A 23659-nucleotide genomic window follows, 5' to 3' on the forward strand; every position below is an offset into this window, starting at 1 on the left:
TGCATGTGTCTCATTTTCATTCTTTTTACTTTAGAGCATGAGAAAAATACCTGAAGTAGTATTCACCTCTTTCATTTTACATCAGAACAAAAAAAAAACTTGGGCTTCCATGGATTTACAGTATAGTATATACAGCTAGTTAACTCGATCTTAAAAGAGTGCATGTGTGTTAGGGCTGACAGTTAATCCTGTTTGAAATACTATTTACATGAACTTCTCAGTTACTTCTAATTCATAAAAATAATGGTAGATACATTCTTAAATAATGACATAGCTTCATGAGGACAACTTCTCATCTTGTTTGCACATCTTTTAAAAGAGCAAATAACATATAAACTATTATCCCATAATATACTTGTGATAGTGTACACAATCCTACGCAAAAGATCTTATAGTTACAATAATGATGATGGTTGGAGTAATATTCCTAAAGTCAAACTGTAGCTGACTCGCTAACGGAAGCTAACATTACCTCACTTTATTAACCCTTTTAATGACAAAAGTCACCTCTTTAAAGTCACCTCCCTGCAAACTGAACAGGCCATTATTTGAAACAGTAATTCAGAGTAAAATAGATCATGTCAAAATATGCAAACGTTAGAAAATTTGTTGTGAGATTTCAGGGAAAGCAGAAAAATGTAACCAGATATGTCAGCCTTTCCTTTGACTATATAACAGTACTGAAGGATCCTACATGACACCTTGTTGACTTTTTATTTTTTATTTTTTTTCATTTGCCTTTACAATGTAATTGGGAGTCCTCAGAAACCTGTAAAGTAGAGAACGCGATTTTATTTTTTCAGTTGTGTGTGTATGTTCTCTCTAAAAATAAATCCAAAAATAAAGTATTAAAAAAAAATGCCAACTTTATGAACCTCAAATTCCTATGTTGTAGATGGTTGTTTCTTTATAAGAATTTACTGACCGTAGCCTTTCAGGCAATGTACTGAAACCAAGCCCCAACCACAGCGATTTCTACCAGCATCCAATGAGGAAGTGACAAACATTGCAATACCTTCTGGTGGCCACTAGGGGGTGGTACCAAGAGTGAGCAATTTTTCGTTGACTCACTTGTTAAACAGGCCGTTTTCACAGTCTTATCAAACCTATTTACGGGCTGGTCCACAAAACCATTCTAGTCTGTATGTTTAGGTCATATCTCCATGACAACACTGAGGGGGGTGAATTAAAAAAAAAATCTTTTAGAGGTTAAAATGGATGAATAATTAGGGCCACGATCTCGTGAGTGACAGCTATCCGCCCGTTGTCCCTCACTTCGCCTCAGAGGTATACGTTAGAAAATGCACAATTAAGAGCTGGATATTTTAATTCAGAGCTGTGTGTTTAAGAGAGTGAGCATTTGCCTGAACACTGAACAGTGCATCAGTGACAATTTTATCACTTTTTGTAACTTATGTCACATCAGAGTAAACAATCTGGCTGCTGGAAAATCAACCATTATTTTTCATGACAATTCACTGGTTGACCGATGTTACAAATGCATTCCATGCAGTAGCTTGTAAGCAGAGGCTAAACCCAGTATGACCTCACTATGTATGGTAGGCCTCAACAGTGCAGTTCCGGAAGTAAAAATCCAATTCATTTTCTCTATAGCGGATTTGATTATAAGCCATAATATCATAACAATACAAGGCAGACTTACTGCTAGCTACCCGAGGGTAAAACCATGGTATATGCTCCTGTAGATGATACGAGTGTGCATGATATCAAATTAGTTAAGATATTATTATTTAAGATAAAAAAAATTGTTGATTTGCGATCCCGGGGAGAATGACTACCCATGATCCTATAGTGTCCAAGCGACGTCTTTGATTGCTTGGGCCCACTGTTACCATGGAAATGTTTAGATAGCGCAACATTAGGCTTACTGCCACCACTCACTAGGCTGTCGGTTGCTAAAAGTGTAGATAACGGTCGTATTATTTTTGCAAAAGAGAAACAACAGATCATAAATGATAAATGTGGAAATGAGGTCTGCGTACATTTTGAACTAAGCGTGCTAAACGCTCATTTTTTGGGGGAAAAGCTAACTGTTGCCAAGGATTGTGGGTTGAGTAGTTCCTTCACTTATGTTCACAGTTTGTACCTTTGCCTTCTTCTCTGTTTAAAAAAAAATGCACAGAATAAAATGTTTCATAGTCACCAGACTGTTGTGGTTTGCTGGTTAGCTTGGTTCCGTGGTTAAAACGTTTGGCATAAGGAATGGTTCAAAATGTCAGTGGAGGTTTTGAATGGGGGAAATTTACTTCTGGAACCAGAGCTGCTTAAAAAGGGGGCGGTCACTGTTGAGCCCTATTGAGAGGTATTCCCTAGAAAAATAGAACCCTATGAACAACTGACTTGTTCAAATATAGAAAGATATACTCACTGATTTTATTTGTGACCACAAGTAGCCCCCTGCTCCCATAATTCCTGATAAACTCACCTTTGAAATATCGAGTGATTTCTTAAACTCAACTGAGGATGTTATAAAAAAATGATGGCCTCTCTAAGAAAAATCTGTTAATATACCTTTAAGAGAGGGAACAATATCCCTGCATTCCATATTACAGCTACAAAGTGAAATGCTATCTATTCTTTACTGCTTCTCAACATTATCAATAGCACAATGGCAAAGAGTAAACAAATATTTGAGCAATTATTTTTGATAGGTCCGATGGCAATATCTCCTCTGTGTAGACTGGAGTTGAACATGGTCAAACATTTCTGTGGTCAGAGCTCCCATGGATAGTATAGGGCTTTGACAGCATGTTAACAAACCTCAATCCAGTATCGAATATGCACATTGAATACGGATCCTTTAAATCCTTAATGAAAATAATGAGGTTTGCTTGTTGCTCAACACACAAAAAGAAAAGCATATAACGTACCAGCTGTGCAAAGAAAAAACGTGAAACAGTTGTAAAAACTGGCCAAGATTAAAAACTGTACATATTTACGTTAATATGGTATTTTTAATTATGTTATTAAATATGTCCATTAGGTTTTTTGATTTTTATTGTGTACCAGAATTGGTGGAATTTCAAGGGTTAACCACGAATATTCCACCAAAAAAATCATTCATTTCGAAGCCTCAAGAGTTCCGTTTTATTTGGAGCTGGATTTATTGTTGGAGTGTTACTGTAATCAATAAGACTATCCACTGGGGACAACTAATATCCAAACTCGACTTACATCATTCATCATCACTACTATGGGGGAAAAAAGGCACTGCCATTCAGAATGTGTCTTTACTTTTAATTTAGCTTCTTATTTTGCCATACATGTTTGCAGAGTAGCTAGCGTTTTTTGCTACAAGAGCAGCTCTTGCTTCTGTGAAATGCTTGCAAATGTTAAACTCCAGTCGTCTCTTTTGCAGGTGCTGGCTTTTTACAGATAAAGATAACCTATCCAATAGACCACATTGAAGAGGCCAAATGCAGTGGGGAAGAATACCCGTGCATAGGAATCGATCTTGGAGACCCTCACATGCATTCTGTTCTCGCGCCAGCGTCCTGAGCGACAGTCATCGAAGCAGCAGAAGAAGCTGGTGCAGTCCTTTCCATCCAGACACTCGTAGGCGTAGTCAGGCTCTTCATGATAGGGCACTATATTGTTCATCTGGAGCAGAGACATACCAGGTCTGATGTTCACCATGCTGGAGGCTTTCTGCTGTGGAGGACAAACACACAAGGGAGTTCACTGTCTTACTATTCCATTTAGTTAACCCTGGAAATCCAGACTCGCCGCCAATCAAATTTCAATTTATTTTGCAGCTTACTCTGGGCTCGAACTAGCCTGGCGCTACCAGACCATCATACTTAATTTAATTTGTACAGAAGGTCTGGAAGTGCTGTAATTGGCAAACGTTCACTCACTTGGAGGCGGGTGTCTGTGGAAGTTTAAAACTATTGGATCTGCTCAGTGCCACTCTGGATCAGCCAACCAATCGCATAACGTTTGGTCGTGAGTCGGCTTTTGACGGTGCGTTCAGGGAACTCGGAAATTTCCAACTTCACTACATATTGTAGTCTATGGATCTACCGGTACCTGGCAACGGTAACTTGCTAGAGTCTAACGTTTAGTTATTTGGATGAGAAAGGTTGTAGGCGTCCATACTTTCCCGAGCAGATGCACTGGAACACAGACAGGTTGGAACTCGGAACTACCAAGTCGGAAATTTCCGAGTTCCGAGCGTAAGGGAACGCAGCATTCAACTGAAACTGGAGCGCGACTTCGACCCATTCGACCTCATCGTTCTCAGCCACTTCCTCTGTTCGCTGATTGGATACTCAGAAATCTGTTCGGAAAAATTTCACTAATACGCCCCACCACCAGACTGACTACTGAAGGGAAAATGAAATTTGGGCGGAAGTAGGTAGGCGGGCGGAGCCAGGCTAGGCTCGAACCATTGGAGCTAATTGACTATGTCAGAAAATTCTGAGTCACCAATCAAATCGTACTCTCTGATATTGGCGGGCGTAACCGGATGACGACAGTGCTTCACATGGGCCGTTGTAGTCGTGATAGTAAACAACAAAGATGGCTGCGAATATGTTGTTTGAAACAGCTTTAGGGAAAATGTTAAGAGTTTAATTCAGAGGCAAAACATTCAGATGCGTCATTTCAATGCATACATATTCAGTGATAGAAATTCAACGGCCATTTAATTTTAAAATCCGATGAGACAAATTTACTTCCATAGCTTTGCTGTTTTGTCAACTGAATACGGCACAAGTTTAATTTATTGGTTAGCCCCGCTAGTCGCTTAACGACATCACCTTGTTAATTTATCTGATTGGTCGTCGTGCTATCCAATCATTCGCAGTGGTATTTGAAATGCATGCGTTGGTGCTGCCTCTTGAGTTGGGAAGGTCTATTGCTCATTGCCATACCCCTACATCGTTCTAGATATGGGTCTGGATTTCTAGGGCTAACATTAAGTGGGATCCAAACACAAAGATTGGTTGAAAAGAAGGACATGAGTGTTAGGTTACCTGTGTGTTCAGGTTGGCTTTAGCCTTCTTGGTCTGTCTGTTGCTGGTGAAGTAGTGCAGTGTGCCGTACTCCATGAGGGCAGCGAAGGTGAAGATGAAGCAGACAGAGACAAACAGGTCCATGGCCGTCACATAGGAGACCTTAGGCAGGGACTTCCTGGAGATGGTGCTCAGAGTTGTCATGGTGAGTACTGTGGTGATTCCTAAATGGATGGTCACACACACCAATCCATTAGGGGTGGGAAAAAAAATCGATTTTCCGATTAATATCGATTCTCTCTCGAACGATTCTGAATCGATTCCGAAAAGTTAATAATCGATTTTTTTTTAATAATATATATTTTTTTTACAATATATATCAGGGGTGTCCAAACTTTTTTCACTGAGGGCCACATACAGAAAAATCTACGAAGGGCCGGGCCACTTTGCAAAAATAACACATTTATCAGGACATGTAGCTGCTCTGATGTTTAGTTTCATAGTGTCTTCGTAAATTGTAATCCTTCTTCACGGCAACACTTTACTTGCACATTAAACAGATACATTTCCCTTCTTGTTAAATGCCATTGATACACCCAGTGTTTTCTGCTTTTGCGTCCAATGTCCAGCTGGGTGAAAATAGTAGCCAGCTGAGATCCCGACCCTCCTAGGGGGGTCCGGGGGTATGCCCCCCCGGGAGAATTTTTTTAAGTTTTTAAAGTGAAATGCATGAATCTGGTGCACTTTGAGAGGGAAATTAAGAGGCTAAAGCTGAAGAATTTTGTATGAAAAAAATGGAGACACTGTGTCAGATGAATTAGAAGCTATTGGAGAAGGACACATGGATTTTCCATAATAATATTAATTTAAAATAAAATGTTATGCAGGATCCTCTGGGATGGGCTTGGAGCTATTTTTCTTTTTTGGGACATATTTCTCTGTAATATAATGAGTGCATTTAAATTATTTAAAAATTAAAAGGGCCATATTACATTATATTTTTAAAATGTGCCACGGGCCAATCAATCAGTTTTGACAACCCTGCACTAGTGGGTTAACTAAGAAATGCAAAAAAAAAAAAAAAAAAAAAATGTTTTTTTTTTTTTTTTTTCAAAGGGCCATATTACTAGCCTGGAAATCCTGACCCTGATATCTTGAACGATAGAGGGTCTGGCGACGATCAATAGTAATTTCCAACTCTAGGGGCGGCTCCTACTCGTGCATTTCAAATGCCACTGCACGCAGTTGGATAGCACTACAACCAATCAGAGCGATGCACAAGTGACGTAAGCCCCGTTCGTTTAGCGAACAGCTGTTAAACTGTTCAATTAAACGTTTGCCGTTGTCGGTCGGCAAAACAGAACATTCCACTTACTTGCTAGTGAAAGCTATGAGTCCCGTCTTCCAATTCGTTAAGGGTCGAGGCCAAAGCAGTCTCAAACTCACACAACATATCCGCAGCCATCTTTGATGTTTACTATCACAGCTTCGACGTCGCATGCACGTCACTGTCGTCATCCGGTTACGTCCTCCCCAGAGCACCATATAAAGGGCTCTGGCGCGCCCATATTAGATAGAACCAATTGAAACGTTATACCAGATTTCTGGTAGTCTTGATAAGCTTCAACGGAGCGTCTCCAGACCAACACGCGCAGCAAATTTAATTTGCCAGCGCCTAGTGGCAGGTCTGGGAATGCCAGGCTACCATATTACATTATATCTTTTAAAATCGGCCGCGGGCCAATAAAAAGCGGGCCGCGGGCCGCAGTTGGCCCGCGGGCCGTAGTTTGGACACCCCTGATATATATACAGTATATTTTTTTTGTAAATACTAATACTTCCTGCGCCATTGCGCATGCACACCACACATGTGCGAGTTGTTTCCAAAGTGGCTTCAAAAGGGCTGAGAGCAGCAAACCCATGACCTGCACCGGCTTTATCTCTGTTGACGTTTTTGAATGAGAGCTGAATTCCAAGCCATACTTTTTGTACAATGTGTTGAAATGACATAGAAAATAATAGATAATAGAATAGAAATCCTATAGAAACATGATTTACGAGATTAGAAATAAAATAAAACTGAATCGGTTTAGTTTTTACGTACTTCCATATTGTGTTGAAAGCTGCATTGATTATTGCACTGTTCATAGAAAGTCATATTTGTGACAAGAAAAGCTTTTCTCTTAATACAATATTAGAGAAGACAATTCATCTGTTGATTGTCTTTAATGATCATCACAAAAGTAGGAAGTGATTAGCAAACTCTGAGTAGCAAACTCAGATGTGCATATAAATATATTTTTGAAATTCACACATGGGTATGTACATAAAAAATGTTTTGCATTGAGATGCATTGAAAATCGATTTTGAATCGAATCGTTGACCTCTGAATTGGAATCGAATCGAATCGTGAGGTGCCAAGAGATTCCCACCCCTACAATCCATAAGGTAAATATCAAATACTTTTTCTTGATATACCTATATATATTTTCTTTTTAAGATATTTTTTTGGCATTTTTATGCTTTATTGACAGTGTAGAGACAGAGTTGAAATGGGGCAGAGAGGGGAGTGACATGCAGAGAACGACCGCGGGCCGGAATCGAACCCGGGTCCGCTGATGGCCGAGGCCCATGGGGGGGACGCCCTACCAACTGATTCTTGATATTATTTGAATGCTAATGTTGTACATGATGAATTTGGCAGAATATGTAACAGCCAAAGCACAGGTCAGTGGAAATGAATAGCAAAGAGCGGTATTTCCAAAAGGTTGGATGTTCCTTCAAAAAATGCTTAAATCCAATTGGTGCAAAGCATTGCCTCATTTCAACTGAGCAGTACAGTTCGGTTTGGTCCCGAACATCAACCTTGCGTTTCCACTGCCAACAGACGCCTTACTTGGTAGACGGGGTTTATGCCGGACTGAACTGGCCCCAATAAAAAGTCTGTAACTGACCACACACAGTGGCTTATATCTCACACAGAAATGACTATTATGTCAGTGTCAACCAATAATTTGTTAACTATGCTTAGTTAGGAATTAACTATGCACAACAAGAACCCATGCACAATACCCAGAGAAAAGGCGAATGTAAGCTCTCACCAAGTGAAACTGTGTCTGCAACAAGAACATATCAAACCTAGAGATGTGCGGGCTGGGACGGCATCCTTATTGATCCAGAAAGAGACCCAGGAGAGGACCACGATCATACTGCAGGGGATGTAGGTCTGGATGGTGAAGTAGCCCATTCTCCGACTCAGGTCGAAAAAGATAGTCATGATAACATATTCCCCTGAAAGTTGAATAATAAAAAGGTAGATATAGAAAAATATAACATTATTAAACTCAACAAGGAAAAGTGACAATTAGGGAGGCTGGTAAAATCCAGGTAGTCTTTTACAGGTGATCAATGGTATTTGATTTGGGAATTCTTAAATGATATAGAGCGTCTATGTTATTTCGATATGAATTACATAGTTGTATATCAGTGATTCTTGAGAAGTGGGACAAAACAGGGTGCAATGTTGAAAAAATACAAACCCTATGTTGAGGCAAATTAAATTACATGTATGTATCCAACATATACTAAGCTACTGAGCTAAGCTTTGACACAACCTCCCAACTTTTGTCCTTATTTTCAAAATGGGCTTTTTACCTTGCCCTTCCTTATCAAAATGGGCTTTGTAGCTTGCCATTCCATATTTTGTGTCAACACCGTCAGACACCAAAAACACAAATTAATTTTCCCGCAATTTATGCTAGACCCATGAGATGTATAGTGATCACAAATATTCACCAAGACTGACAGGCCAATATTTTTCGTGAGGCCACGAAAAATATTTTCAAAATGTGTATATGAATACACTTTTTTTATATCTGACGGTGTTGACATATTTAATGTTTCTTAAACATAACAAATATAGTTTTTCTAGTAGCCATTTGGTTTTTCTGTTGATGTTAGGCGCTAGTATGAACTACTTCCAGAAAATAAAATGATCGAAACATTTCAAATAACTTCTTCAAGAATTGTAAGTCGGTGTTGACGTATCATGGTTGTGACGCAGGACTTTCAAGATTTGGAATGTAAAATATTTTAAAACTACAACACTTATCAGAGCCTGTCTGACTCTAATGTACTCTGCAGAGGTAGAATGTGACAAGAGGTCCTTCATAGTGACAGCTGCCCCTTATTTTGGCTGATTTTCTTAAATTTTAATGGATTGTCTGACGGTGGTGACAAATAGTGTCCCACCACTTTGAAACCATATAAAACATGAATGTGTTGAAGAAAAACAGTTGTTATTGATATGAGAGATTATTTATTGTTGCTGTTGATGACAAAAGCACTTTTTAATCATTAAAGCTACAACGAGTAAGTCGGCACGTTGGCGACACCTTTGAACAAAAGCGGTAGTATTTTTACGACGCCAGCTGTCGTGAAGCTCGTGCAGGGGGTGCAAGATTCAAATAATCAGGAAGCAATATAGTGCGTGCCGTGTCCGTATGTTGAAAGTGTGAGGGCACCGGACTCTTTTCGGCTCGGTGAGAGTGGTTAGTGACACAGCATCAACTACACCTGATTGCAATGAGTTGATCCATTGTCACCTCTCACGGAGCTGAACGAGTATGTGTCCACACACAAAGCGAATGAACGAGAGACGGCAGTTAGTTATGGATCACGATGAGGTAATGTGTTTATGTTGTTGTAAATAATGACTATTTCAGATGAATAATGGTCATCTGATGATGCTGGTGAGGCAAAGTAAACTTTGTTTTAGTAGGCTACCGCTCATTCATTTAGGAGTAAACACTGCAGTCTAGGTTCACTCCGTGAAATTGTGTATAGGTTGCTTGGCAACGCCCTCCCGCCCGCCTATCACTCTCCCTTTTAGCTTTTCTACATTGCATTTTCTTTTTTTTCTTTGATGGTTCAGCCCCGTTAGTCATTATGACGACAAATAACTGTCTCAAACAAGGCTCCCGCGGGACAACGTCTCAATTTGCGGGACGTGTGAAAAGTAATGGAAATGCGATCTGGTCACCCTAGAAGTTAGAAGCATTGTTATTGAAAGTGAGCCCCCCTTTTTAAATGTGTGTTTTATAATCTGGCATTTATCCGATAGCTGTGAGGAGACAGCAGTCTCCGTTTGTCTGTGTGTGTGTTTGTCTGTGTGTGTATATCGGGCTGCTGGGCTCAGTGGCTCTGTGAAGGTGCTGCCTGCAGTGCTCCAGCGTTTGTCTTCCTGTTACTTCAAAATAAAAGCCAACTCACGTTTGTCAAGTGAAATGCTAATGTGAAGCCAGTGAAATGCTTTTAATGTGAAGCCGCAGCCTTAATGCTCTATTTGTTTAACAGTAGCTAACTTAACTGCTGCGCGCTGATCTAAAGATAGTGTTTTTTTAATATAGAAAGTCGTGTCTCTGGCATTACCGGTGGTGACACGAGTTTTTTTGCTAAAAAAACGGCACTTTGTCCCGCATTGTCCCGCACAAACGTAGTCTTTGTCCCACATCTGGTGAATTGGGATCTGGTCTCCCTATCCCCTTCCCTCACCTGGAGTGATAGGCTTCTCAAATCACGTTCCTGCGCCACACTGAAATCTGCGACCAATACGGATATGTGACCATAGAGCATGCACGCGTGAACCGAAAATCGGACTGGGTGTACGACCAGATCAAATGCAGTAATAAAAACTATATAAAAACGTCTTTCTTTGCACTGATGGTCTCGTTTGCTGTTAAAGGTAATTTATGATTATCAGAGGAAACATGAGGCTGTTTAAAAGATATTTAAATGTTACTCGTTGCCGCTTTAAAGTACATAAAAAGTAAATAATTTTAGGTTTTATTGCATATGAAAGATTGAAACCCTCTCTGAGGACACACTGTTTTTGACGTCGTGAGAAGATAACAAGTGTCATATATTTGACATAATAATGATCAAATTACATTTAAGGGGATAATTGTGCTACATACACTATATTCTTAATCCCTAATAACATCTACAATTTTAAATATTTTTATTTTTAAAGATAACAGCAGTTGCCTATGCAAGACGGCCTTTTGACCCGGTTCTCAAGAATCACTGATATAGAAACTGAAATATACTGTACAAAGAATATTGCACACATTCTGGATTTGACATGGGTGGAGACCATGCACAAAATGAAGCATGAGAGAAAATTGGATGTTTGCGATAATAACATCGCCACACTCTTCAATAAAAGCAATTCCAATTCTACTTTTCTTGTAATATAAGTGCCTTGTGTAAAGCTGGAAACTGGCAACATGTGCTTGCCCCTTCTAATCCCTGACTGACCTGACTGGGTGTGTGCCACATCAGTGGTGTTCCTCAAGCCCACAAAGGCAAACTGGTAGAGCCTCCAGTAGCGCTGGTCTGCCACCTCCACCGCCCGCCTCTGCCACCGGTACATGATCTCATTCTTGGGGTAACCATCTACAAACGGCCCACCCCCACAACACAGCCACATCACATGGATAGGTTAGTAAAGATGCCTAGACTAGCAAACACATAGCATACATCTGTCATTGGTTGTGTTATGCATATCACAAGGGAACATTGCACCATGGCAAGGCAAAGGGGAGCATTCACGATGGATTTGACCGGTCCAGTCTCATGAAATGTCTTCAAATGAGCAAGATGTTGTCGAATGCAAATAAAAGCCTGTGCATTACAGTACATGTACATGAGCTTTAGTTAGGCCTCCCTGTGATAGTCAGTAATGAGATAGTGCTGATTACTCCCAGGCAATGCACAATGCAATGGTAATTGCTGTAACTGAAATGTATTATTAAAACATTTGTAGTTAAGTTTTTGTGATACAATGTGTAATTTGAATTAAGCTTGTAGTGCTTCTCAATTAGATCATATTACACAAATATGGGTCATGTAAAAAATAAAAAGAATTGCCTAACTTACTCATTTCTGTATTGCTTTTTACACATCTTAATACATTTCTGCCTGATCATGCAAAGAGGGGGCTGTTATTCAGCGTGTGTCATTGGGTCAGCTGTGTGCCTATTGGTTGATGAAGGGATATGCCTTGCTGGTGACCAGGCTAGTAGCTAAACCAGCTGAACATAATGATATATGTAAGGACCATTCACTTAATGGTGCGGCCGCTTTAACTGACAGTGTGTTTCAACCACACACGGACACAGAGGCTGCGTCTTGCTGTTGTGGTTGCGGCTAACAGCGAGAAAAAAAACATATGCAATCTTTAACTGAAAGAAATATGTACAGTATATACTTCTCTTGAAGGTCTCCTGCTACGGTACTTCAATGGTTAAGTTAATTAACAAATCAAACCGCTTGGTTAAGGTTTGGTTAATATTGTAGTCATGCAAAAGGTTTGTTAAGGATTGCCTTTATAGGTAGAAGGAACCAATACTGGCTTTTAGTAGAAGATGAGAACAGGCATCTGGTGTGGAAGTCACATGCTTTTACTTTTGATCACACCGCTTCTATTAAAGATTTTGCATTGGTAACACTGTCAAGTGGTAGGATGGCCTAGGAAGGGGGCCGACCAGTAACCATGAGGTCTCTGATTGGATCCCCAGCACTGGACAGGAGGGTGTTAGTAGTAAAACTAGTGGTGGCTGCTATTACATCTACAGTGCCAACCATCTCTACCATTGTGTCCTTGAGCAAGGCACTTAACCCCAAACTGCTCCAGGGGCGCTGTACTATGGCTGACCTTGCGTCCTGACCACCCCTCCCAAGTGGAAAACTTGAGAGGGAATTGACTTACTTACTTACAAGCCGCCTTCGACCACTGCTACTGAGAATAATTTGCACAACTGCAAAAGAATGCTTGCTTTTTACATACAGTATATGACCACTGATGTGGTTGTTCAGATGAGGTATCGTTGTTTAATGTTTTACTTTTTTTTTAATATATTTGCTCATTTAATGACATTTATTGCAACTGAACTGGTCCTGATATTTGCCCTCAGCTCCATGGAATGGCGGTTCACTGGTGGACGATTGAGATCGTACAAGACATGAAAGGCTAAAGCACAATGTAAAGAGATGGATGGAGGATGACAGCGACAGCATGAATCGGACTGGGCGGAGGCTCCATAATTCATCCGGCTGTCTGGGTGTAGGTGACCTCCTCTCTGCACTGGTGGAGCAGATGATAGATTGGTATAGGCTCAAGCAGATGGGCCCATTTGGCAGAGGAGCAAAGGAACAAGAGCTTAACCCTTTTTACGCTAGGCCCCAACACAAGCCCCTATCTGTAACTATGGGCAAGTAACAGAAGTTTGATTTCAAGATGGTGGGTTTCGAAAAATGGCAGGGGGAGAAACGTTTGGACCACCTACAGCTTGAAAACTCCAGTGGACACGAGTGCTCATCCATTGGAAAGTTATGCAGCTTAAGGTAACACTCCGCATTAATAGTCAACCTGACAGAAAACAGAATTGTGACAGAGAAAAAAAGAAAGTCTCAGCATTGTTTTTCTTTTGTCTCCCATGTGTGACTGAACATAGTTAGAGGTAAAGGCTACGTCAGGTTCTCTCTGGAATAACAACAACAAATGCAGCAACAAAAAAAACAAAGATCTCTAGATCAGGCTTTGACAAACTGGGGTCACCTTCAATGGGAACTAACATGATCTAAAAATACAGACGCACACACACAGTAAAGCTGCACAAACAAACTAGTTGATAGTTCAACATTTAAAATGGTAACAATCAAAAAGGGGTTAACAAACTAGGTGCGTGACTGTCCTACCTCAGCGTGTACATCACTCTGCCATTGCTCCACAGCCTCAGCAGGCGGTTAGGCGTGGTGATCCAGTGGGCGTCAGATTTGCGGGAGTTCCTGAAGAAGGTGTCGGGGATCCAGATTTTCCCTACCATGTTACTGTTGAGCATGAGCAGTTTCATGGAGCTGTTGAACTTTAAGCGGCTGTCGTACCACGTCTGGGCGAAGAAGATGTCAATGGTGTATTCCTGCAAAGGAAAAAAAAACATTCAATGCAGCAATACAAAAGATTATATCAAAAAAATGTAATTATTTGAAGAATTCCCTGGAGCCAGTAAGAAATGAATTGTTGGATTGGATGGATTAGCCATAACAAATCAGAGATTCATTTCCCTCCCCCTCAGGTTAGATTCATTAAGAATTCATCCAAATGTCATGTCAGCAAAATGTCTTAGAACCTAGGCATACAACAGTCTGGGTTCCGAGACAGTTTATTCTAATGACTTTGGCGATCTCTTGACCTTTACTGACTTAACATTTGCCACAAAAAGAGCTCAGGCAAAAACAATATGTGGACCTTGAGGGCGCACTCACACTAGGCATTCATACCGTGCCCAAGAGCGATTGATACCTAAAGTCTAGTTGGTTTAACCAGTGTGAGTGCACCGTATACTTTCTTGGCCTTAGCCCAGTTGGAAGAGGTGGACTTAGGCATGGTACAGAAGAAAGATGCTGCTTTATATGCACAAGCAAATATGGTGTTCCTGACGTTATTTTATATTTATACAGCAGTTGGTTCTGAGCGAGTGATTTGATTGGACGAGAGACCTTCTGAGCGTTCTGAAGGAGTGCTGATATTAGCGAACAACATCACTCGGGACTGTTCACCAAACTGTAGACCAACTGTCAAAATCACTCCGCGGCTCACTGATGAGCCGTAGCTTCACTTGTGTTATCTGTGTGTGTGTGACTCAGGTTGACTGTGGCGAGTCTCTCCCCTGTGAGAGGGCATCGCTGCCACACACAGACAGAGACAGTGTGCGGTAGTCGCTCACACTCACGTTACTGAAGACAGCAATAGTGTGTGGAGATAAACTCAGGCTGCTGAATAATACGAGCGCGGCATAGCTTTAGCCTAGCCTAGCTTTCCCACCTCATTGTATAACGTTACTTCCCCCGGGCCGAAATACACTCATAAACTCTGGGAAATGAAGCGTGGGGGTTTGGATTGGGCAGTGGACCTTATTACCAACTAGATTAAGATCCGCCGTTCCATTTCTTTGGTGATTTTTACGGGACATCGGGCCGCCGTGGTTAATGTGACCAGAGTAAACAAAGCAAGACAAGCTCACTCGCGTAAAGTTGTTGACTGCTGTTGTCGAACTATTTGTGTTGGCGGAAGCAAATACATTCTTAAATTATTAAAGATAACATTTTAAAGTTAACTTGTGAATTTCAGTTGTAAAACTGCGGCCTCGTACCTACGACCGAATCACAGCAGTGCTGATATAGAGCGACAACATGCTCCCTCTCGTGTGCTATTGCTTAAGTGACTTTTCTCATCAACAGATTTTGTTTTGTTTAATCGCGCAGTGGGGTTCGTGTTGGTCTGATACAGAATGGATGTTCAATATGAAAATATTGAAAAACAATTGGAAAAAAAGCACTGAATGCATAGACTGTTTATAAAACCTGAAGTCCAAAACCCATGCATTTTCAAAACAAAAAGTCACATTGATGACTTTAATCAGTATGTGTGTCATGTTACGATGTGGTGACATAGAAGCAATGGAGCCTTGGCTCGGATCTTTAGGAGCAGTGTGAATGCAGGCCTGGGCCTGGCTCGCGGGGGAGGAGGAAGGGGGGGGGGGGAGACAGTCATGCTTAAGCACTCAGGTGAATGGAGTTAAGATTTTGTGTTTTTGTAAAATTGCCTAGAAACTTTTGGGGGAACTTTGCTTTCAACTCTGAATGGATGGTTATACGTTGTTAACATCCTAATGTTGTCCTACAACGGCAGAAACAAAATGTATCTATCAATGTTATCAAGAGAACTGCGGGGAAATGAGAGGAAGCAGTCCCACCATGTTGATGGGGTCCACTGGTCCAATGCTGTTGACATACACGGCTGTTTCAATCACTGTCGGCCTCACTGAAACATAAAACAAGACGTTGACATAGACAAGTGAGACAAGATGAAGAACAGCATCCTATAACTGTAGATCTCCTTTTTGCCTGAATAAAGGTAAATACAGGTTTACCAGATTAGGGAAAAACAGGTAGAAAGGTCAGTTACCTAAATCTAATGCTACAAAACTAAATGCTGATCTGAACCATTCAAATTGTCTTTCTTTTTGCTAATTTAAAGTGTGGTCAATCTTATTGAAGTTCCGTGCCAAGTGATGTCACTTATTTAAGTTAAAGAGATGAAGCAACCCAACTCTCTTCCAGGAAACTTTTGAATCATTAAAGCTCTTTTTACGCAACCAAGCATGGCATCTTACTCTAACACAACTACTCAATAAATGGAAATTCTGCTCTGCTTGGGTCTAGTCAGCAGAAGAGGATTACAATGGCCTAAACACTGCATGTGTGGATGATACGTTTTCCTAACGTGAGCTAGTAATTGACAATCAGAGCAAATAATACATTACTAACGTGAAAACTAACTTTGTTAAGGCAAAATGGACAAGTAGTTGTACAGGTATGCAGAATCATTGGAAGCTTGAAGATCTTCAGTTTTAGAACAACTTAGTAAAACAATATTCCCTGTTGAATCATGTTGGTTATATCAAATGTAACAAAACAAAATTCTGTATATTGTGCCTTTAAGGTCAACCTTTAATTCATATATCAATATATTTAATGTATTCTTCTTAAGGCACCTTTCCTCCTATGAATCAAATGTTTCATTTGTTTTAGACGGCATGTGTAATTTGTCATACAGAGCGTCAATTGTTATTGTTGAAAAATGCCCAATATTTTAGCAATACAAGGGTCTACCAATATTTCACACAGTACCCAGGGGGCAAAGTGATTTTATGGACATGGAGCGTTGTAAAAGGTTGTACACCAAAAATGACATCTAGGACCTTCCACGATCACAACCTGGGTGGACAAACTTGTCAACAAGCTGCTGGAAGGCTACAGCGGGCCGACATAGCAAATCAGAACCACTGTTTAAGTGAATGGGGGTGAATGGGATGGGCTAATGGGGAATTTTTTGAACTTATAGATATCATTATGAAACTTTGCAAGTTGATTACTGACATTAAAACAACAACTTTTTGTATTACAGTATTTTCCAAAAAGTTTGAATAAATATGAAAAATCATCAATATCTTACTAATGATGCGTAAATGTGCATATCTGCAAAGCCCCAAAATCTAGATGTTGGACAAAAGCAGAGTCAATTTGTTTTTAAATTTTTAAAACAAAACAAGTGTCCAACTGCCTGAAGCTTTTCCTAATCACAGTTCAAATTTGATCAATAACCCATGGAAAATGAATTTTTTACACTGTTTTTTCCAAGAGAATGTCTAGCCGTTTCCTAAAATACCAGCTGGAGACTCCAAAAGGACACCTTTGGTCCATAGCACATGAAATGTAACTGTGTAAAAAAATTATTTTCTATGGGTTATTGATCAAATTTGAACAAGTTGGACACTTGTTTTGTTTTCAAAATTTAAAAACAAATTGACTCTGCTTTTGTCCAACATCTAGATTTTGGGGCTTTGCAGATATGCAAATGTGGGCATCATTAGTAAGATATGGATGATTTTTCATATTTATTTAAACATTTTGGAAAATACTGTAATACAAAAAGTTGTTGTTTTAATGTCAGTAATCAACTTGCAAAGTTTCATAATGATATCTATAGGTTTAAAAAATTCCCTTTTAGCCCACCCCCATTCACTTAAACAGTGGTTCTGATTTGCTCTATGTCGGCCCCCTGTAGCTTTCCAGCAGCTTGTTGACCAGGTTGTCCACCCAGGTTGGGATCCTGGAAGGTCCTGGATGTCATTTCTGGTGAACAACCTTTTACAACGCCCCATGTCTGTTTTTCCAAAAAAATGGGTTTTGCCCCCTAGGTACAGGTTTTAATACAAAGACAAAACAGTGACCCATAGTTATGACGGCATTATAGAGCCATTGTACTCACAAAAACAAAGAAGTGCTCAACACTGGGATATTCTCTGAAATTATAAAGTCACAAACCTACAGCTAGGAAACCCTTTGTTAAGTTGTTTTTTCAACGTCATCACACCACGCTTAAAAAACTGTGTAGCTTAATTTGAACAGTCTCATTTGATTAGGTAATCCACTGCATTGAACATTTAGATAAGCCCCTGCCAGCAATGTCTATGCTGTGATAAGTCATACTTTTAGTAGATACTTTTGGCCTTAATATGCCATTATACAAAAGCTTCTGCAAGAGTATAAACACACTTGAAGTCCCCCTAAGCACTATAAACCAAATGTTTTGCATATTCCCGTAGTATGAACTTGCCTCCAATGTCGGGCCGTAGTTTGTTGTCGTAGCCCTCCAGCAGTTTGTTTAGGATCAGCGTCACATCGCTCTCATAAACCTTTGGTGATAAGACCCAGGTCTTATTAATGGGCACGTCTTCATAGTCTTCTTCATCCTGCTTACTGGGGCCAAACGCTGCACTGTGGAGGAGAAAAAAGGAACATTCTGGGAAACAGAGATACGCAATATTTGCATTGCAATTTTTTGGGTTTTGCCTTAAACTCCGAAGATTTTGGGGTTTTCCCAATTCTATTCACATTTACAGTGAAACGATTGTTTTACTGTTTATAAAGGATAGATAGATAGATAGATAGATAGATAGATAGATAGATAGATAGATAGATAGATAGATAGATAGATAGATAGATAGATAGATAGATAGATAGATAGATAGATAGATAGATAGATAGATAGATAGATAGATAGATAGATAGATAGATAGATAGATAGATAGATAGATAGATAGATAGATAGATAGATAGATAGATAGATAGATAGATGGTTTCTGCTGATGTGCTGTTCCACTACAGTGTCTGGTGGTGTGCGTGATGTTCGAGGGATCGGGTCTGTTTCATACACTATTATTTCGGGGCAGGAGTCTCCAAGGACAAAAGGTAGATTTTGCCTCTTAAGTATTTGTTTTGTGCTTATTTCAGCACACAACCAAACACAACAATCTGCTGCTCTTCAAACACTGAATATATTGCGATCACAGCTATACATTTCAACAAGGCCCCTTTAAATCTATTTTCTGTTTCTACAATGTGCTTGATTGGACAGCTTGAGGGTATCTCAGCCCCCTGTCACATACACCCTCCCTGTGGATTTACTGAACCATGACACTGAATGAATCCAGGGCAAAACGAGACATTTTGCTGGGTGTAACTTGGGAATGAAACACAGCTGTAGTCAGTTTAATGTGTCTAGCCATGCTGTGAATATTACAAATGGGTGAACTCTGGTCCATGCCAAGGTACGCCGCTGCTCATCTCTGGTGTGCATGGCCCTCACACTGTAAATGGACCTGAGGACTTGGCGTTCAGCCCAGGCTTTTAATACAAAGCACAATAACCCAGAGCAGCACAAATGAACTGCTGTTATGAGCTGAAGACTTCACAAAAACATTGACTGATGGGATTTGTAATTTCAACAAGGCTCTTTAAAACATGCTTGTTGTCTTTCCTCCAATTCTTTTCAACACATGACATAATACTCATACTATAATACTGCTATAAAGTTTTATGTGTTAAATCTGATATTGCGATATCAGACGCGATGACGTATGAAGCATTTATGTTGTATTTCCCTCCGTGATGCATTAACGTTCGCTAGCCCTAACATGTTGGACAGTGAGAGCAGCCTGTGATGAAGAGGTATTAGTTCCTCTAAAGGGAGCTAGTTCACTAGTGTGGAAATGGTTTGGCTACCAGAGGTCAAATCTCCAACAAAATACCATGTTTTGCAGAATATGCAAAAAAATGCTCACCGCTTAAAGGTGAAGTAAGCAATTTATTTATGTTAATATAAGTGTTAAATCGCTCTTTATTCGTGCAGTGATCACTTATATAGTGTGCACGTTTCATAAAGCCGATCTCTCAGTCACCCGCTCTGCAAACTTTTCGGGGATCCCACTACTGATAACCAATCAGAAGAGAGAACGCTACAAACCGGCACCCGTCTCACTGCCGGTGCACGTGCAGAGCGACAGATGGGTGAATGTTTATGTGCCTACAATGGCGGAGCAGGTAAAAATCCTTCTCAATGTCTGTTTTGATGGTTTTTATCATGTTTTATCGTCCTTATGGATCTGAGATGATGTTAGATAACTCACTGCTTGAAGACCGCAGTGCATTAATGTGGTGACGTGGGGACGAGGGAGGGGACTGCTAACTGCAGTAACTGACAGGAAGTTAGCTAAACTGACCATTCCGCTTACTGAACCTTTAAGGTGGGAACACCACAACATATGTTTCACTACTTGAAGCAAAACCAAAGTGGCTAGTGGAACCAGGCTATGAAAGGATGCTAGGAGGAAGCAGCAACTGGTGATGTGCGGCCCAACAGAGCATCAATGTACTCAGTATGACAAGGAGAGCAAAGGGTGGATGGACATGACGGTAACATATTGATTGGCATGATGACATGATGCCGATCCAAACAGTCAAAAGGAGGGATTCAAGCTACTGGTTAAAGACCTCCACCCAAGTTACAACTTGCCAGGTAGGAAATACTTTTCAAATACATCCTTGAATCCGTGTATCTTCCATTCAATCCATATCCGTTTGGAAATCACAACACGAAAAAGGAAAAGTGACCTGTTATTTTAATAATCATCCTCTCATCTACATTATATATTATACTAAATACAACACTTTTCTCTATTTTTAAACACAATTCATGTGTGTTTGAAGAGGGGAACTTAGCCATTGCCTATGGTCCCTGCCAGGGGTACCCATGATCATCTAATTCAATTATGTTTAAGATTTTTTTGACTCATTTATGAACTCCATCCATTAATCAGCGATGCTGGCCTGCGGGCCTCCGCATCGCACCGGGAACCCCCGTTCCTACATGTGCATCTCTGTGTAGGCTACAAATGAAACGATCGATCGCTGATTAGGCCCATTTGGAGCCCTCTGTGTCTACTGACACATTTACATGTCCTACTTGTCAGAGGTTATGTAGGCTAGGTCTAGGATTGGGTTGTATAGCCACATTAAATCTCATAGATAGATGTGGAACAATGGGAATGGGAATGTCTAGTTGTGGATGGAGATGAACAGTGAAAATCACTAGTGGTGCAGGGAATGTATTCTCTGCAATTTACTGGGAACTATGGTGTGTGTGAAAGGGGCTTTAGACTACTAGACTAATCCATCAATGGAGTGTTGATGTGAAGCCAATCCCTCAAAGAGCCTCCTCATCTTGTCCTGCAAACACCATGCCTAGAACCATGTCACATGTAGCATGATGGCAACATGCCATAACAACACGTCAATAAGGAACACCACACCATAAAGTCTTTTCAAGTTGACATCCAGTTCATTTCTCAAAAATCTCAATTATAATTTACCTGACAATAAAGGTGGAGTCAGCGATTCTGGAGAATGCTTGTTGTCAAAATAACAAGCATTCACAGCGCGAAAAGGTAAAAGGATCGTGAGGAGATATTCGCTGATTGTTTTAATAAAAAGGGCTTTTGACAACAAGCATTCTCCAGAATCACTGACTCCACCTTTAACTTGGTTGAATACAACAGGTCAAAAGTGTGCTTCTAAGAAGTCAACTTTAAGTCTCTCTCCCTCTTTCACTCACTCACTCATGTTATAGATAAAACACCATAGGGCCACAGCCAGCTAGCTAAATGACAACAGGTGAACAGCTAGTTAGCTACGACACAATATGTCAAGTCATCTTTATAATGATTTTTAACATAATTATCCAATTGTGACCTATTTTAACCATTTAAAAATGTACAGAATGATGTATAGTCTATAAATGCACATGTAAGTCAAATACAGTATGTGGTTATGACAGGTGTGATAATGCAGTCTTGTGGAAAGGGGAATATTGACCTTGAGGGGAGTGCTGCATGATCAAATATGTTCATTATTGCCTATAAGTTGACACAACGAAAGGTTCCCCTCAAATTCCACTGATAATACATATGGATCATTCTTTTAATAAAATTAGCTTTATGCCTAATAAAGATGAAAAGGGGGGAAAGGTAAAAAAGGAAATGCATGAAATGAAAACACAGCCTACAATCAAATCGTTGTCACTTATGGCCCATGCTATGCATCAGCGGGGTGGGGGGGGGGGGGGGGGGGGGGGGGACAGGACACAGATTGCACCTCTCTGGCTAACTGACTGATAGGTAACCTCTGGGCACTGAGGTCAGTGAAGAAGATCTGTGTTTTTCTCCAAACAAACAGAAGCATCCATCATCCCTCTAACACTATCCGTGACATTCTACAGCCCGGGGACTAATATTAAGGGCGTAAAATGATCCCCACATTGCGCACCGATTAGAACAACGTCGGCACCATAAGATTGGTTCATTTGAAAGAACATTTGTGGACGAGGCATATACTCAGATGTTTTCCTCTTAAGGCCCCCCCCCCCAGCCTCTGTGAACACAGGTACAAACACAAGATGCGGAATGACAAGGGCAAAGGAACCGGAGCGGGCAACCATTCCCCCTGACGGAGAGCTCCCTCCTTTCTCCATGGTGAATACACATCCATCAGTTCAGCCCCCAGCCTACACACTGACTCACCACAGTCCGAGCAGGGCGAAGAGCAGCAGCCAGGGTCGCACGGCGTTGTCCTGCATGGCTCTACCAACGAGCCGATTCATTTTCTTCTTCTTCTTCTCCGCAGCAGCTGGAGAAAAAACGACTTGAATGAACGGAGCCCACCTCGGCTAGGCGGGTTAGAAGGGAGCTTTGGGTCAGGTAGCGTGATATGAAGCAGCCAAAGAAGAGTTCTTAAACGTAGCAGCGGAAGGCTGTGAGAGATGCCGTGTCCATGGCGCGTGTGTAGGGGGGAGGATGCGACCAGAGTGAGCGAGCTGACTCTGCTGCTCTAGTCCATCCGCAGTGCTCGCTAACTAGGCTGCGGGTCTGACACACACACACAGTCTGCTCGCTGAAACAGGCTACACACTGACTCACTGACTGCTGGATGACGGTAGATGTAGTTTGAATATTAGCATTTTTACAGCTATGTTTTTTCGTATACACGGAAGGGTTAGGCGTTCCTCGCAGAAGAAACGTGCTTGACATTCTAAGCAGCCAATGCGTAATCCATCATAGCCACATCAGTGTGCTGTGACCACTGAGCGGCTTGAGCAGTTGGAGATTGCATTCAGCACCTTATGCTTAAATAACGACTTCACCAGTGGAAATATGAAGGTGTATTGAACTCTGATCCTAGGATCGGTTCAGCCTGAGAAAAGGCAGAAAGAGTGTTTTATGGTCTCACTGTCTAACCCTACATTTTACCATGTGTGACATCACACATGGTGCAATGTAGGGTTAGGATTTACAGGTCAGCTGGGCCAAGGTAAGATTGAGGGAAGAAAAACCTTATTCATTAGATCATAATAGTCTTTTTTGCTTTCATAACATGTCTTACCACAACAGGTTACACTAGTATCACACTACGTGGTGAATTGGACTTTTTTCCCTTTATAGATATCCTCATACTTTTTAACCAGATCAATCTTCATATTAAGAGAAATACTTTTTGTATTACACTTTATCTAACATTTTTTATAAAATATGCAAATGAGGCAATATCTCGTTAAATATGCGTAGCCTATAAACCCTAGTATAGGTCCTGGATACGATTTGTATGCACTTCATCTAGCGAAGAATATCTCAACTGTTATAGACTAATATGACCCCAGTGAACAA

The 23659-nt window shown here is 40.7% G+C and overlaps 1 protein-coding gene across 1 annotated transcript; it reads right to left on the reverse strand.

Moving 5' to 3' along the window:
- Positions 1-3390: 3390 nt before the first annotated feature.
- Positions 3391-22575, reverse strand: gabrg1 (gamma-aminobutyric acid type A receptor subunit gamma1; the record flags this gene model as incomplete). Its single annotated transcript, XM_080042759.1, has 9 exons — positions 3391-3672; positions 4998-5200; positions 8115-8267; positions 11295-11432; positions 13325-13407; positions 13737-13957; positions 15794-15861; positions 18220-18380; positions 22520-22575. The coding sequence occupies 9 exons, from the start codon at positions 22573-22575 to the stop codon at positions 3391-3393; spliced, it is 1365 nt and encodes a 454-aa protein (XP_079898885.1).
- Between the last annotated feature and the right edge of the window lie 1084 nt (positions 22576-23659).

Source organism: Ammodytes marinus (assembly GCF_949987685.1).
Source record: "Ammodytes marinus genome assembly, chromosome: 15".
NCBI classification, from domain to species: domain Eukaryota; kingdom Metazoa; phylum Chordata; class Actinopteri; order Uranoscopiformes; family Ammodytidae; genus Ammodytes; species Ammodytes marinus.